Consider the following 16,944-nt stretch of genomic DNA (forward strand, 5'->3'; position numbering starts at 1 on the left):
TCGTTGCGAAAGATAGGGGCACCCCCGACGCTATTGTCCTCGGGGCGACGCGACGCGACACGGACGCTGTTCACGCGCCGTTATCTCGCGTCGCGGGAGTCTCCACGACTTTCCTCGTCCGCCGTGTCGATTTCACGTTTCCACCGTGCCCCATCGGTTCACGAAACTTCGCAAATTGCTTGTTACACGAAAACACGTTCATAGAAAACGCTGTTAAAAACCTTCCGAAAGAAATTCGATATTTTCACCACGCTCCCCTTTGAGAACGACTCGCTAACTCGCAATTATTCCGGGGTAAGTGAAATTTTCTTTTCAACGCCAATGCTTTTAGAAATCTAACGGTGAAATTCATTTTTATACGTTTTCGAAAACTTTCGTACGCTGCGAACGCGCAAAGTTCTATGGTCTGAGACAGAAATCAATTTCTACACTTTCATTCACGTTTGTATTAAATATTTTGTGGCCCGAATTATATCGAGCGCAAGTGATTTCTGCAAAATTGCGATTACTCGAGGGTAAGTGACATTTTCTTTTCAGCGCCAATGCTTTTAGAAAACTAAAGCGAAATCAATTTTTATACGTTTTCGGAAACCTTCATACGCTGCGAACGCCCAGAGTTCTGTGGTCTGTGAAAGAAATCAATTTCCGCACTTTAGTTAACGTTTGTATTAAATATTTCGTGGCCCGAATTATATCGAGCGCAAGTGATTTCTGCAAAATTGCGATTACTCGAGGGTAAGTGAAATTTTCTTTTCAGCGCCAATGCTTTTCGAAGTCTAAGGGTAAAATTAATTTTTATACGTTTTTGAAAACTTTCGTACGCTGCGAACGCGCAAAGTTCTGTGGTCTGAGACAGAAATCAATTTCCACACTTTCATTCACGTTTGTATTAAATATTTTGTGGTCCGAATTATATCTATAATTATTTCTGCAAAATTGCGATTACTCGAGGGTAAGTGAAATTTTCTTTCCCATCGCCGGTGCTTTCAGTACTCTAAAATAGTGAAGTTTTCTCTTAATAAGCTGCCCGAAGATTCATCTTTAAATCCGGACGAGTGCTTTTCCTATTTCCGAGAAACGGTCGAAGCGTTAATGCACAGTCCACGAAACGAACTGATACACGCCGTGATCCTTCTTCGACGAACAATAATCGGGGCTCAGTGCAGCGAAAGAATCGCATCGCTTCGACAGACGGTGGCAGATCAAAGGATGCGCCCCTTGAACATCCTTGAACCCCAAAAACGCGGTAGCGGGATCCTTCGGGCCGAGTTCCAGCGAAATTTCCGGATGGATTCGATCGAGTTTCGGCTTCATTTCGCATTCCTCTGTCAAGTAAAAGCGCCCGGAGCAAACACAGGCGAGCGATTCAACAGGAGGGGGTTGGTGGGTATCCTGCATTGAGACCGAATCGTTCGGTTCAAGGAGCGTAAATTGAACGTGCAGCTTGACCGGTACACAGGAAGACGGATGGTCGACAACCAAAGTGAGAGAGAGAGAGAGGAATAGGAGAGGGAATGGGTTGGATAGGATTCCGAAACGATGAGGGTGGAAAATGGTGGTTTCGAGGGGGCGGGGGTTAGCGATCGCGCGTTAATGTCGCCCGGGGTAAGGTCATTAGGATCCGTCGGGCCCGGTAGGAAGCAACGACAGCTATCCGGTGACGGTCAGGAGTTGTTCAGGCACGATTGGTTTCTCTCGTAACGAGTGGACCAATCCGGGAGCTGCTGCGGCCGGATGTAAGCCTGTCGCGCTCCGCCGCAGCTGCGGATGTCAGGTGAACGGTGTCGACCGCGCCGGTGGAGTCAGGCGCACCTGGCTCGTTTATTCCGGTAATTTATACGACACCTCGTCACTTACGCCGACCGACGCCGGTCCAGAATCGATACACATCCTTTCCCCGAATAGCCGGTGTCCTCCTGGGGACGGGGGCTCGCCGGTGGGGAGGACAGGTGAGTCTATCGTTCGTTTCGACATCCGAAGACTGCGTGGAAAGATAGGGGTTGCCCAAAATTGGACCAGCGTCGAGATCGATTTTCTTATTCATAGTCAGTTCGTATCGCCGATGACTGCGGATTTTTATGCAGAGTAAAAATTGCCTGCACTCGCTACAATATACAGACGCTACACGGACGATGATTAAAAACGGGTCTGATACTTGTAAGCCTCATACTACTCATCGTGAGGAGTAAAAAATTTCTTATCCACGTAAAAAGCAATCCTTTACCTGTAAAATCAACTTTTGTTGCTTATTACTGTTCCACGGCGTAACTAGTTCTACTGTACCGAGAAAAAGCTCCAACACTATTTCAACACTCCAATAACCATATCCGCTTCCCATTCATAAAGCAGTTATCTGTTTTTGCCAGTCTGTTTTCTCCCGTGTGGGCGCAGCAACAGCTACAGAGGGTTGCTCCGAGGTGGTCCGTGTTACGGAGATATGCATGCACACTATATTCATCGAGACGAGTCAGTGCAGATGAACAAAACATCAGTATGCTAAGCACGTCGTAGATGCAGTGGCCCTAACAATTGGCTGCATCCGACCGAACTGACCCTGTCCTACTTAAATGGTCCTACCGAAATGATTATAGCCATACTGCTGTGAACACTTATATAGCTTCTATTTTCATAGGCTGTTCCACAACGAACGGCAAATGCATACTTCGACAATTAAAATGATTTCATTGGGATACATCAGACTTCATTAGAATACTGTACTAGAAAACACAGCAGACGCTTCATGAATATTTGTATACAGTGATTTTTGATATATGTCAACCACATGGGTCTTGCCAGCGACATATATCGTCCAGGACCGAGCCCGTGTTATGTTTACACTACTCGGGGTCCGAGGCCTGTCGAGCTTCGCAGCCCCTCACGGGATATGCCCCGCGGTAGTGGGGATAATTCCGCGACGTTTATCATCCAGGCCTTGGCGACATATACAGAGAAATCACTGTATTTCGGAAATTTACGAATGCCATGCTGTGCGCATAAATGCAATGTCTCTACCTCCTTTTAGTCGATATAGTGATGGCTGGGATTTTGTGTATGTATGACAAAAATTAATAGATTAATGGAGGTGCAATGATAAAGATACAGTGAAGGGTTGAGGGCAATATTTTTACGAAACCTTGAAATAAATGAAATTTATCATGCATGGAGTGGACTGATAGAACATTATCGAATAAAATTAACAATATTTATATTTTCTTGATTCAATCCAGTGAAAATTGTCTTCGAGCCTAAAAGCCCGGGCTAAATCTATCCCAAATATTTTTCCATTATATTAGAAACTCGTCACCCAGAGAAGGGGCTTCTACTTAGCATCGACCTTCGAAAACTCGTTTGGAAAAACCGCAGCGTCTATCAGGGTGGATCCCAAGGAAGCGAAATCGGCGCACGAGCGGGGACTTAGGGTAACGCGGCGCTAAACAGTTTTGTCGGGGTCGTGTCGCTCGAGCCTCGCTTAAGGAGAACTCGTGTCGAGGGGGAGCAAAGAGAAAAGTAAAGCAGGAAAGTGGCGTGGAAGACGTGGCCCCGGCCGGGCTTAATGGCGGTTACAATTCTAATTAAGATAATACTTCAGCCGCGTTCTCCCGCCTCTCTCCCTCTCTCCGTCATCTCGAAGCGAGAGGGCCGTGAGAAAGTCTGCGAAAACCGCAGTATAGTCAACGACACCGGCCTGCTCTCTTCGTGTCCTTTGCGGCCGCCACGGCGTGTAACGTCTCCACGGAGTTGTCCCGCGGCTCGTTCCCTCTGATGGAAGCAATTAAAATAATGGCGAGCTCCACGACGACGACCTCGCCGACCTGACGCTGCAACGTGTACCCTCACGAAAGTGGCTGGCTCGTGCTCCCATTATCCAACGCGACCCTATCGGGCTCTGATCGATGCAATCGAACCGGGATCTTCTCCCGTGTTTGCCAACTTGCTCCTCAAACTCCCAACAATTTTTTCCTTCCTTCGGGCGGCGCCTTTTCGCATGCGAAATTATTTACCGTGTCCAATCACCGCTCGACACATTTTCTGCTTCTCCCTTCGTGTTGACGTTCGTTCAATGTATTTATAATTCTCTACAAAGCCTGCCAGGTCCATCAATTTTCTTAAACATGCTTGTAAAGGTACTTTGTCTAGATCCATTGATCTTGCATCTAATTAAGACTCTCTGAACTTTCACGTTCACTTTGATTCGACTTATTTATAATTCCCGAGAACTTTAGGAGCCCCTGTGATACTGATTGCAGCTTTCAACAAATATTCGCAAATATGCATTCTGTGCAATGTTAAAGCTTGCATTGCGAATTAAACAACAGTATACTAAAAAATTCATGGAACAATATCGTTCGAGTCGCAATAAATTAAAAATGTATCCAATGGAGAAGCATTCGACGAGTTTCTATGGATTGTCGAGCGCATATTGCATTTCAGCGGACAGTTTCGCAGGAGTTGTAGCCTGCAGCGAGTAAAATGCGATCGTTTATAAAAATTAAGAAAAACGCTCGGCCGCGTCGCTGTAAATTCTAGCGCATCGGAACACTCGAGAATCCCCGTAAGTACCATTCCGTAAATGCATGTGTAAGGACGGTGCCATCCATCGCGTCAGGTCGTCGTCGCAATCATTCGTATTTCTCTCGTCGCGTGCGTCACCGGTATGACGCTACTACATACACGTCTTCCGTGCAATTTCCGACAGGAATCGTCGTCGCGACGAAACTCGGATGCTCCCCTTCTTTCCCCGGGGGAAAATGGAACTGCATTGTCCCGCGGTGCATCGGTGCATCGCGCGAACCAAGGTGCGAACCGTTGTCACGCTGATGCATGCAATTCTCGATACCTATCGACAATCCCCGCGAGATCGACACGTAACTTATTTAATAAACTAGAAAACGGATAGGATCGCCTCCTCCGACTGTCCCGTGTCGTAAAATTTCGTTCATACTTCCCGTACAAAAACCAATTTAAATTCAAATCGAAGTTCCCGATGTTAAATATGTATTCGGATTCTACGGCGGTCGGATTTGAATCTAATTATGCCTCTGGCAACATCGAATTTATACTCGGGATCTTATTCGTGGTTATGTTCGAATAGTAATGAACAGATTTGAGTTTAAATCGGGACGGTGCAAATCCGAATTTGGATAGTCGAATCTAAATTCTAATTGAGAGCTGATGAACACGTTGTGTTCTAGTCCGAATTAGAAATCCTATTATTGGATTGGAGAATGCAATGACGAGGATGATTCGTATTATGACTGCTGCAGCACATGCTCCCTTTTCGAATTGAAGTGAACTCGTGAATTCTTCTAGCTCGTCCGTCCCGTGTTATATACAATATAGTTACTAATTCTTCAGTTTTTAAAGATCCTTCGAAGATCCACCCCTGAAGACAGAAAAATCTCTTATTAAAAGCGTATGTATGTTGGAATTAAGAAGAACTATAAATCAGTGAATTCGTTGTCCAAAAGTACCCTTCGATTCGAATAGTTAACCAGCTATAGCGAAACTGGAGCCGTTCGGTGCTCAGCATAAAGTTCCAGGGTGCAAAGAAGAGCACCCTAGCATTAGAAAGATCCCCGGTTCCGTTACACCCTCTAAAGACCCGTGTAAGGAATACATTCTCCGGATCGGATAATCGGCCGTCGACGGCAATCAGCCGCCATATTGGCGAGTCGGTAAGACCGCGAGAGGCGGTGTCGAGGGAAAATCGTTTTCCTTCCAGTTGAACGGCCGGGAATCTCGGGCTCTCGGGGAGAGAGGCGGTGCATCATAGCGTTTGCGAATTCCGTCGAATTAGTGCCGCGATAAAGCACGGTGTTTCGGCCGAGTTTCCATTTCGATCACATTTGCATGAGCGTTCCCCTCGTTATCTCGGCCGGGCCGATCACGCAAATGGCCGTTCTACACCCTTCTGCTGTCCTCAATCTCCGAGTTGAACGACCGGATAAAACGAACAGCCGAAAGAAAACGCGCCATCGCCAGGGGGGATCTCCGATCCGGGAATACATTGCGGCTCTCGAAATGAAATTGTCCTTCCCTATCGTCCATCTGACTTCCCCCGCGCTCGTTTCTCCTCTCCCGCGTTTCTACCTCGCCCCTTTGGCCCTCAGCCTTGTACTTCCTCCTAATCTCCGAGATTTCTGTCTTCTTCCATGGCTCCTGGACCCACGCGATCCCGCTATTTCTCCGCGAGATCAGGATTATCAGAAGTTCGAGGTACTCACGGCGGGACACGGGGGAATGATTTACGGCGCCGGCGGCGATCTATGCGGAACACGTGGCCGTGAATGATCGCGGTCTTCGTGCGCATGATAGCGCGTGATTTGGGGAGGGTCAACAGGCCTCGGGGAACTCCCGTGCCCCCGAGTATTCGGTAATTCTTCTTGATGTTTCCGGCCTGAAAAATGTTGTGACGGTGAGATCAACTGATAGGACACTCTGTCGGATTTTTGAAAAATTTTTTTGCTCCTCTAAATTCAGATTTAACCTTCCGGGGCGAAATTTCACTCTTGAATTTCTTCCTTTGCGATATTTACTTCTTCCCATTGAGCCTTTAAACATTTGATATGATTATTATATTAACCCTTAGCACTCGAATGGCGACTGTAAGGCACCGCTAATTGCTCTATCATTATCCCAAATATTTTTTACATTACTAAATTTGTTTGTATTTAATAAATTACTAAACACTTCGGTATCGTACGAGTATTGTTGCATCATTTTCGTGTGTATAACATAAAAAAAAATATATATGGAAGGGAAATATTCTAGGTCTGAAGAAACTGTTTCCTTTTGGAGTTAAAATAGCTTCGAGTGCAAAGGGTTAAAACAGGTACTTTAATACCGCATTCCAGAATTTAACATCTAGGACAGTAGAAAAATTAGTCGCGAGACTCTCATTAGGTCTGGAGTTTTACATTTTGCCTGCTCGTTGTTGTCACGCATGCATGAAATCCTTAGTGGGCCGATCACCCGAAACTCGTCTCCGATCTTTTCCATCGCCGATCGAATTCCGCCGCAATCGCGCAAACGACGGCCGAAACTTCACCGCGGCAGTTAAAATTTAAATTCGTCCGCGATCATTAACATATGATTTTAAATTCAACGCCTCGAGGGACGATCCTCCTACTTCCAATTCGCATACACTCGCAGAGTGGCACGTACCGTTAGAATACAAATTTAACCATCGGAACGCAACCTCGCCTACAATCATCCAAATTTGAACAGCTCCGTAAAGTTTATCTTCCGGTCCGACAAATATGATTCCGCCGAGAACTACGATTTAAATCGCGACCAAGAGTTTGTGCGCGCACGCGCCCGCGCGGTTTCGACAGCAAATACGATCCCGGGACACGTGAAATTTTAATTAACGAATTACTCATCGTTGTGTTCGAGGACCGCGAAACAGGAAGCGAACGGTGGAAAAAGACCTGGGGGAAAAAATATAAAAGTTACAGGAAATGAGTTGTAGAGAATGTGTTCGAGCGCGCAGGAATTCGAGATATACACGGTTTGCCGGTCCTCGACGGTTCCCGGTGCGACGCAAAAAGAGGGTCGAAAGAAACCCGTAGGAGAATTAATCGGGGTCGCCGAGTTCGAATCTGCATGCGAGCCACGCGCCGCTCCCATCGGCCGACGTATTATTACGTCGGGAAAAGGGGGACCCAGACCCTGCCTCTGGCTTTTCCGCGCTGCGCCGCGCCGCGCCGCGCCGGCTAGAACGATCTTCGCGAATTATCTCTGTCCCCGATGGGGATGTGCGGGGGTGGATGCACGTCGAGAGCCGGCCTGGCCACCACCGCCCGCCGGTCGTTATCTACGGCAGGCAGTTATTGCCTATTGCGCCGGTGCCCGGCAAAATAGAGAACAGGACTGAATAATTCCCTCGTCATCTTGCCAAGTCCTTTGTATCTCTCTTTAAACCCTGGAAACGCAGCCGACGCGTCGCACCGCGTTGCGTCGCGTCGGGGTCGCGTCGGATCCCGGATCATCGGTCTTTGTTGGGAAACGCGGTCGCAACTCTACGGAAAATCGAGGCCCGGCGATTCAGAGAATCGCTGAATCGTACCGATCGTGGCCGACGGGAATGTGGCCGCCGACGACTGACCGATACTTCGCCGCCGAACCGTGCCCGAGCACGTTTTTAATTGAACCTGCCCGGTTGATTAGGACTCGACTGTGCTGGCCGATCTGAGATGGCTTTGCGATTTTTTACTGGGGAACTGGTTAATGTTTCGTAGGTGGAATTTTTTGGGGCGTTTTTATGTATGTTTTGAGAGCACACGGTAATTGTTTGACGAAGAAAAACCAGGTCGTTATTCGGTTTTAAGCGAAATCATGCGGAGGATGGATTTTTGATCTTTTGAGAGATGGAACCTTTTCTTGTTAGACTTTTATGCTTCTGTGCGTGTTTTAGCAATGTTCGTAAATTTTTAGGTGTAGGAAAAATCGAAGTTGAAATTGCTATAAGCGATTATTGGACGCATTGGTGGAAGAATTGCCGAACTGGCTGGTATCGTGCCATCATTTCTGCTTATCCAACGTGAAAAATGAATTGATCTTCTTGTTCGATGAAAGTAGATATCAAAATCAGTACACAATCGAAAATTGAAAGAAGTACTGTAATTTTGACGAAAAAGGAACGTAACTTAATGTCCCAGTGGTGTATTCGTCAATTTAAAATTGCAAAAATAAATCGATTCGGTCGAGAGTACCTCCTCGAAGCCGATCGAGGTCAAAAGCGGCAGTATCAGTGCTTAATAGTCAATTGAAACAAAAGTGGACGAAATTTTCGACGGTTCGAAGGGAAACGGCGGTCGCGAACTTCCGTGATCTACGATCGAGAGGAGTTATCGCGTTTGGTGGACCCCGCAACATCGCGAACTTTCCTGCCGAGGAGTTGGGAAGTTAAATTACTGGAAAAGCAAGGAGCCTATCTTCTTAACAATGCTGCAGGAAGCTGGTCGAACGGTGTTGTGTCGAGGGGGCGCAACTTTCAACCCCTGACCGAACGCCGGGAAGTTTTCGCGTGTTGTACCATTCGCGAGCGCAACAACTTTTCCGCTTCGGAATCGGGTCCGACGGACACACCCGCGGCCGTCAAAACTTTCCGACGCGCGGATTGCTGGCGGGAACGTTTTCGGGAGGGCTCTCGAAAATCAGGGGCAAAAGAATCGATCGACGTTTCGAATACGATCGTTAGTTTAGATTGAAATGCTGACGGGCTAATGCAAATTGAAGCTGCAGCCGCCACGCCACCGGAGCTCGGATTTAAGCGTCGAGGGCGAAACTATAACCGGACCGATTCGAATGAAAATTTTAATCGACACGCGCCCCGATTAAAGTTTCAGCGCCGAAATTTGCGCGCCGCTACTGTTATTTAAAGCCAATCCCGATCTGTCCGATTTAAATTTGCAAGCATCGGGTTTAAATGCGACTGCACATTGCGAATCGAGCTATCCGGTTTAAAATGGCGGCGTTTACACATTTCTACAGTGAAAGACAATCTTAAATATTAATTGTAAATATTAGAGCTGTGATCGTGAAGTTGAAATCAAGTTAAATAGAAAAATTCTGACTGCGGAAAAAATTCCTACAACCCCCTGAATCGTAAAAAACAAATATTCTTCTGCAAAATAAACCGTTTTTGAAACTCACTTCGCAATATTCCACTTTATGTTTTCCAAAATTTTTGGTAGAATCTTCGCGCACTGAATTCAAATTATTTTGCAATTCGAGAACTGCTTTTGCGAGCTGCGGACCTGGAAAATGAATGTTTCTATTGGTCCAGAGCTAAATTAAATTGGAATTGACAAAAGCATGGGTGCATGGTTGCGAGGATTTCTTTTTGGAAGAATTTAGTCTGACTCCGAAATAGTAGAATTAATTAAATCCACCTCCGACGGCTCGTGCTCGCCAGCAGGCCGAATAAATACGTAAACGCGGCAGGAGATGGCGCGAAATGAGAAACGGTCATTGTTTGGAACGGAAAAATGACAACGCTCTTTGGATCGTGTGCAACATCTGCTGAATTACAGTAAAACGGGGGCTGGTGTGCAGCCCGGTTTCCCCGCGACGAACGGAGGATTAAATTAAAAAGCTTCGTCCACAGGCGCCCGTGTCTCGTCGTCGTTTCGGCTAGGTTCTCACGCGTCCCGAATCCCCGAAAATTAATAAAGGGGTAATCAGCGGCGGGGAATACGAATCAGCGTTTCCACGTTCCTGCGACTGTCGCGTTAATTAAGTATCGCGTTGAGTCGCCGGCTTAATTATTGCGAAATTTTCATGGAGCACAGCGGAGGATTTCCTTCATCCTTGCCCGCGTTACAGTGCGATGCGAAATTTATGAAACGGTGTCATAAAATACCAAATGAATTCTTCTACAACGGTATTAAACATTGTTAAATTATTTTTAAGCTGCGGATTTTTGCGCGAAACAAACATAGACCGTAGAATGGTATTTTTAAATTGTTTAAATGGTTTCACTGTTTCGCACTTGACCGGCTGATTTTTGTCGTAATAGCATAAAATCCGCAGTCTATTATCTACGTCCACCGATCGTAAGCGGTTTTACAGTTTTACGGGCTGCAATTTTATTCCTTGAATCGGATCATTTTTATGAATCGTCAGCGCATTAATTGTGGGCTTAATACCATCTGGAATGCCTTTGATAAGGCAGCATCGGATATGGGAGGTAACAATTAATTTTTTCCGTTTCTAAGTCGACACAGCCAATGTTTTAATACTCTTCGAAGTCGACTCTCCGTTCTGTTGCAATACTATTATCAAGAAATCAGCAGTTCAATTGGTCTTTATTTTTTCTCTTTCTTCGTTCATCTTCCGATAGATATTGCGACTGCACTTGTAATAATTACGTCGTCGTAAATAACTCGTTAGGAGAGGAAGGAGTTCCATGCTCATTGTGAGCCCACGCTTATTCTACAGATGAAATATTGATTGCAGGGAAAGAGTATTACGTTCCAACTTTGGAGACGCGAAGAGCACGTGCTTATTAGTAATCTGCGGATTTTATGAATTCACAGTGAAAATGGGTGGGTACATTTTAAAACAGTAGGGAGATTAGAAGAGCTTCAGAAAACTCCGTGTCATGTGAAAAGTCATTACAGAAAGAAATTTGTATCTGTTGCAACCGAGGCAGAAAATATTTATTTTGTAAAGGACTAAAGGTAATTTTACCAGTCAATGTTGTAAATAGACTGAGGGTCATTATGAAAATTGTATAAATTTTCATTGGTCAATTTACAGAAAATGGAATCGAAACTTTCTTGTTAGATGTTTTGTCACATTGTAAACAAAGATAGTGCTTTCATTAAATGCTGTTAAACATTTTTCCATGTTGATTTTCAAAAGATCAAAAATGTCATAAAAGCAGAAAATCTGTGACGCGTCTAAAATGTTTCTTCTAAGTTTCTGTTTTCAATTGATTGTCTGAGACAATTGAATATAAGTTAATTGTTCTACTACCCCTTCGTATTTACCAGGATCATAATCCATGCGAGTAAAATCTTTTGAACTCACAAAAGCAGGGCCCAATTGACAAAAGACCAGGTTTCTTTTTTCCTTTTGGAAAGTAGACCGAAGGTTATGAGACAAAAGTGATCGAAGAGGAATGGAAAAGTATTCCAACCATTTGTGTCCTCGGGTTTCTCCTTTGGAAGCCGAGGCACCGTCGCTTTCGTCTGGAGGTCTCAAATTACTGCTCTTCTCGGCGGAAAGTCGCTCGACATACAGGGTGGAACGGAAATCGTACAGTCGAGCAGCGGGTGATTCTACACAAAAAGAAATAAGAAAAAATTCGGTATAACATTTCGTCGTTTGCGTCGTTTTCGAGAAAATCGAGTTGAAAATGTGGCGTATGAATACGAAAATGCGTATACCGAAGCACGCGAGCCAGACGAGTCTTTAAACTGGATTTTCTCGAAAACGAGGCACCAAACGAAAAAATGTTATTTCCTTTTCTTAAAAATTAATTCTCATATGTAAAATCACCCTCTGTCAGGTTGTACTACGATTTCCGTCCCACCCTGTATGCAGGGCCGGGACTCGAATTCCCAAAAGAAAGAAAATTCCAGTCGGACGTGGACAGGAAAGCGAAAGACCAAAGTGTTGTTCTGTTGTTCCCAGGAACGTGGAGGATTACGCTAGGGAGCACGAGGAAGCCTCGAGAAACATTCAGCAGTACCTGTCGAATCCAATCAACGCTTATCTGCTGGTAAAAAGGCTGACCACCGACTGGAAACGAGTCGAGGAGCTGATAACCCAGGACGTTGGCAAGTCTTTCGTCGCGAACATCACCAGCTCGCGGAGCGACCTTAAATTCCCAACTGACGAGGACCTTAATGGCGCGGCCGTCGCTCTGATGAGGCTCCAGGACACTTACAAACTCGAAACTGCACAAGTCGCCAGGGGCGTGCTGAATGGAGTCCAGTACAGCACCGGATTAACGGGTTCGTAAATACATCTTCTCAGTTCCTTTCCAAGTTGAAACAAATCCGGCCCGTGCACCGCTGCTTCCACGTCCCCTCTCGAAATTTCCCGAAGAGATTCGCACGAATTGCTACCACCGAATTCTAGTTTCAACTTCGGCTTTTCATTCTTTATCCCTGGTCTAATGTTGCAATTAGAGTTCGGAGTTGGGTTCCCCTGAAATCAAATTTTAAAGTTGAGCTCCTGCGATATCTTCAGTTTCTTCGGTTCGTAAAAAAAGATAGTAGAAACGGAAACAGACATTTTTGAACAATTTATCGTTTGATCCATTCTGTGTATTCCTATTTAATCGAAAAGGACTCTCCTAGCTATCTTATGCTCTTACAATTAATTTTCCAACAAATCGTCAAAAGATAGAATAATTAACGAACACCAACTATTAAATTGACGTACAAACTCGGTATCGGAACAATGAATTAAACGTTTCGCACCACAGCCAACGATAAAGCTCGCAATTCCCTCGCACAAAGGCGAAAGCTCGGGTTCCAAATAATCAGGAGCGTCTTCCTGTTTCGAGCGAGCAATTACAGCGTTCGCGAACATCTTCTCCGCAACGATCTCCCCTGAAATTGCATTAAGACGCGAAAAACCGAATGGAAATACCGGGAATGCAAAGTGGCTGAAAAAGGAACGGTTCGTTACAGCGCATCCGCATCTTGTTACCACGTCTGGGTCTAGCTCCGGCGAAAGAAGGAGAACACAGAAGGAGAAGCGCAAAAGCTTTGCCGCGCTGCTTTTTCGTGCTGAATTATTTATGCGGGTTTAACGGAACCGGGTTCGTGGAGGGGTGGGGGCAAAACGTTGCGAATCGACAGGAATATTGGCCCCTAACCCTCGGCCGTCCCTCGTTCCCCCCTTTCGCCGTCCTGCCGATGTTACCTGTGCTTAAAGATCCCTGATATGAATAATTTACGCGATTTCCTTTATCAGCATCCTGTCCTCGTTTCCGCGCTACTCGCCCACCCTGATTTTGCACGCCTCACGCTGCCGCAGCAATTCGCAACTTCTGATGCCGCTACCATTTCCCTTTATCTTTCTCCCCCCCCCCCCCCTCTCTCACTCGCTCTGACACTTATCTCTTTCGGTTCTCTCTTCTTGTCGCGCTTTAGCGGCATTCGCTGCTTACCAGGAACCCGGGCTTTCCGCTTCTTACCGGAGCAAGAAAGTGATTTTTTCCGGGCAACGTCATCCCCCGTTCGCGTGCATTATTTACAGTCAGCGAAAGGAGTTCGATGAATATTGAATGCCCATGGAATTATTTACCGCCGATACATAATTAATGCTCCTCCGACGGCTACTTTTTCCTCCCGGAAAACGAAACGACAGCGCGAATCGAAGGAGTCATTTGCTTTTTGCATTAACCCTTTCAAGACGGATGCGTCTGATGATCTCGTGGCAGCTATGGCTAGATCCATTCGAATCCTTGCGTGGCAATTTTTCTGCATATTTTTGACCTCTTCGACCGGAAACAATTTATCGGAAGGTTAAGTTTCAATAATAAGAGTCAAGACAATATCGGATTTCGATTTTGACCGGTGCTTTTGAGTTTAAACTCTGACGATATGTTGCAAGTTTACACTGTAAACTTCGGCCTGGAATTTTAACGGCAAAGTTCAGATTAGGTTAAAAGTGACGTCGAACTTCTAGTGGTTACCTCGAAGTTCAAATTATAATCATAGCAAGGTAGACTGTTAACGATTAAACCGAAATTCGAACTTTCGGGAGGAAAATTAAAATTTCAGCTGACCTAGTTTAAGTATAAATTCGATTTGCTGTGATCATACTGCATGCGAAATTCTGGTACGATCTTACGTCAACTTTACGACTAAAGGTTTTGTTGATCATTATTATACATATTTCTTAATTGAACTTATTCGTTCAAATTGTATTAGTTACAATTTGGCCCTCGAATGGTGAAAGTTGGGTCCAGTTTGACCCATGAACGTCCCACCTAAATACTATTTTTTATCAGCCAATTTAAATTATTATATCTTGATATTAAGTCTAATAAGAAGACTAGCAGACAAGAGGTCAACAAATCATTTAACCTGTCCACAATTCAAACTATAAAAAAATTCCTATTCATCCGCAATTCATCCGCTTCGAACAAAAATGATCTTGCTGCACGTCGATGCAAAAGGGTAATGCTTATGCGATACGAAAAAGTTTCCATCGGATAATTGCGAGGGAGGAGGAGTATCGGGGTGAAGGCTTTGAGTCACGAAAAACGCGAAGAAATTAATTAACGAAGCAAGTTCGGTAGCGAAACCGTTGCCGCGGCCGGGAGAAACGCATAAAGAAGAAAACCGAAGGAAGTTCTATGGTCCGAAGCCAGTTAGAATACATAATAAGACGATGAAAAAACCTTTAAACTTCCGGTAAAAAGTTGGAGGATCGGTCCGGTCCAGTAGTCGACGTTCGAAAAATCCGGGAGCGTCCGCGCCCCCGTTTTTCAATTTTAACTTTCAGATTTCCGACGCCTCCCGCTCCACCAGGTTATTACGAATGTAATTATGATAATCGAGTCATGAATTATACAGGGTGGGCTCAGAGTCACGGAACAATCAAGAACTAGGCGACCGTTCGAGGAAAAATAAAGTCGAAATCGTGGAATAAATTTCCCAGAAGTTTCGTTACTCCAGATAGACGAGTTTGAAATTTTCATATAGGGGGATGCAACGGAAGACTAACGGGGGCATTGGTCCGAATTTCGGATGCTGATTGCCGATCTCGTTTTATTTTGCAGCCAGCGACTGCTTCGAGCTTGGACGACAGTCTTATCATAATCGTGATTACTATCACACGGTGCTGTGGATGCAGGAAGCCATGGACCGTCTTCAGGAAGAACAGAACGCCACGACCACGTCGAAACCGGACATCCTCGAGTACCTTGCCTTCTCAACGTACATGCAAGGTTCTTATTTCAATTTGATCGTGTTCTTGATATCAATAATTTAATCTTGAATTGATTTATTTGTATATATGTATTAGAGGCTGTAGGAATTTTTATCTCGACTAGAACGGTTACGTTTAAATTTTAAAACGAAGTCAGACTTCAACGATTGTATTCAAATTCGAAAACCGAGGCTGGAGGTCAAATGGGCACCGAGGGTGAAATTCAAATCTCGAGGCTTGAGCGTGCTTAATGTCTTGATTTATGGGATATATGCGCACGATATTACTGAACTATTTAACCCCCACTACCGCAGGGTCGGAAACTTTGTTATTTTCAATTATTTTTCATGGCACTTTTACCAACGTATTCGTAGCATTCGTCCGACTAAAATGAGCCCAAACATGGCATAATTCATAGGCATCCATAACATGGAACCTCGATTATCCGAACCAGTGACACAATTCTCACTTGAACGAGTAAATATGATCGAAAATGTACCGTGTTTGGTGTCATTTCAATCAGAAAAGTATGACAAAAATATTGGCAAACATTTCAATAAAAAAACATAAAAACGAAACAAATTTTGATAAAATGAACAGCGGTTAAATTCCACTTTAAACGCTGTCGATCAAGTATGAATTAAGGTTTAACGTCCAAATTGAAATTCAAACGTTGACAGTCGAGTATATGTCAAAATTTAACGGTGGAATTCCAAATCAAATTTAACGCTTAAATATAGATTGCGTCCATCATACTGTATTTTAAGAAGCAAAGTTGGGGTATAGATTTAAACAGCAACGGTCGAGTGAGAATATTAACGAACGAAAAGCAAGTTTAAACGTCACCGGTGAAATTGAGTTTGAAACGGTCGCCGGTTAAACGTAAGTTTGAATTGTAGCGGGCGAAATTCAATTTCAAGCATTGACGGTTAAGAGTAAATTTGAATTGCAACGGTCGATTTCAAGCGCGGCCCGGCGACGATTAAGTATAAATATAGTTTTCCAACGGTGCTGCGCGCAAGTTTTCATCACAGGGTGGAACTACAAATTTCCCAGCTGATAGTTGAAGGCCGGAAACTCTTTTGCCCGTGAAATTCCGGCTGGAAAACGTAACGTTGACGTTCGAATTGAAATTCCGTCGTTGAACTGAGAATGCATGTAGCGACTGTAAATGCAACAGGAGACTTTCGGGCTCCGTTTTATTCCACTCCCCGGAAACTAAAGCGAACAAACGTGTCCGACGAATTATGCAAATCATTTAAGTTTGCAATTTTGTATGCCGAGGAAGTTCGGCCGGTGAATTAAAATAACAATTGTTTGCGGGTTGCGGCCGTCACGTGGCCGAGGATTTGCGACGCTGCGAACCGGGGAAAAAATTCCGCAGCCTCATAAAAGTCGCGCATTATAAATTAAGAACTAAATTGCTCGCACATCCGCGGTTGTTACTTCGCGACTACGAAATTTAGACATCCGCCATTTTATTATCGTACTTGCGGTTCAGAAACTACGCTTTACTTTTCGCAGCTGCATTCAAATTCAAAT

The 16,944-nt window shown here is 44.8% G+C and overlaps 1 protein-coding gene across 3 annotated transcripts in view; it reads left to right on the top strand.

The window, feature by feature from the left end:
• LOC143353273 (prolyl 4-hydroxylase subunit alpha-1-like) overlaps nt 1-16,944 on the top strand; it is a 252,336-nt gene that overhangs the window by 231,842 nt on the left and 3,550 nt on the right. For all 3 annotated transcript variants that reach the window (XR_013082100.1, XM_076786463.1, XM_076786462.1), the window contains 2 exons: nt 12,145-12,467; nt 15,254-15,421. Coding sequence is in view for 2 of the 3 variants with exons in the window: in XM_076786463.1 (XP_076642578.1) it covers nt 12,145-12,467; nt 15,254-15,421 (491 nt within the window). In the remaining variant the exon portion in view is untranslated. The remainder of the gene's footprint in view (nt 1-12,144; nt 12,468-15,253; nt 15,422-16,944) is intronic.

Source organism: Halictus rubicundus, chromosome 4 (assembly GCF_050948215.1).
Source record: "Halictus rubicundus isolate RS-2024b chromosome 4, iyHalRubi1_principal, whole genome shotgun sequence".
Taxonomy (NCBI): domain Eukaryota; kingdom Metazoa; phylum Arthropoda; class Insecta; order Hymenoptera; family Halictidae; genus Halictus; species Halictus rubicundus.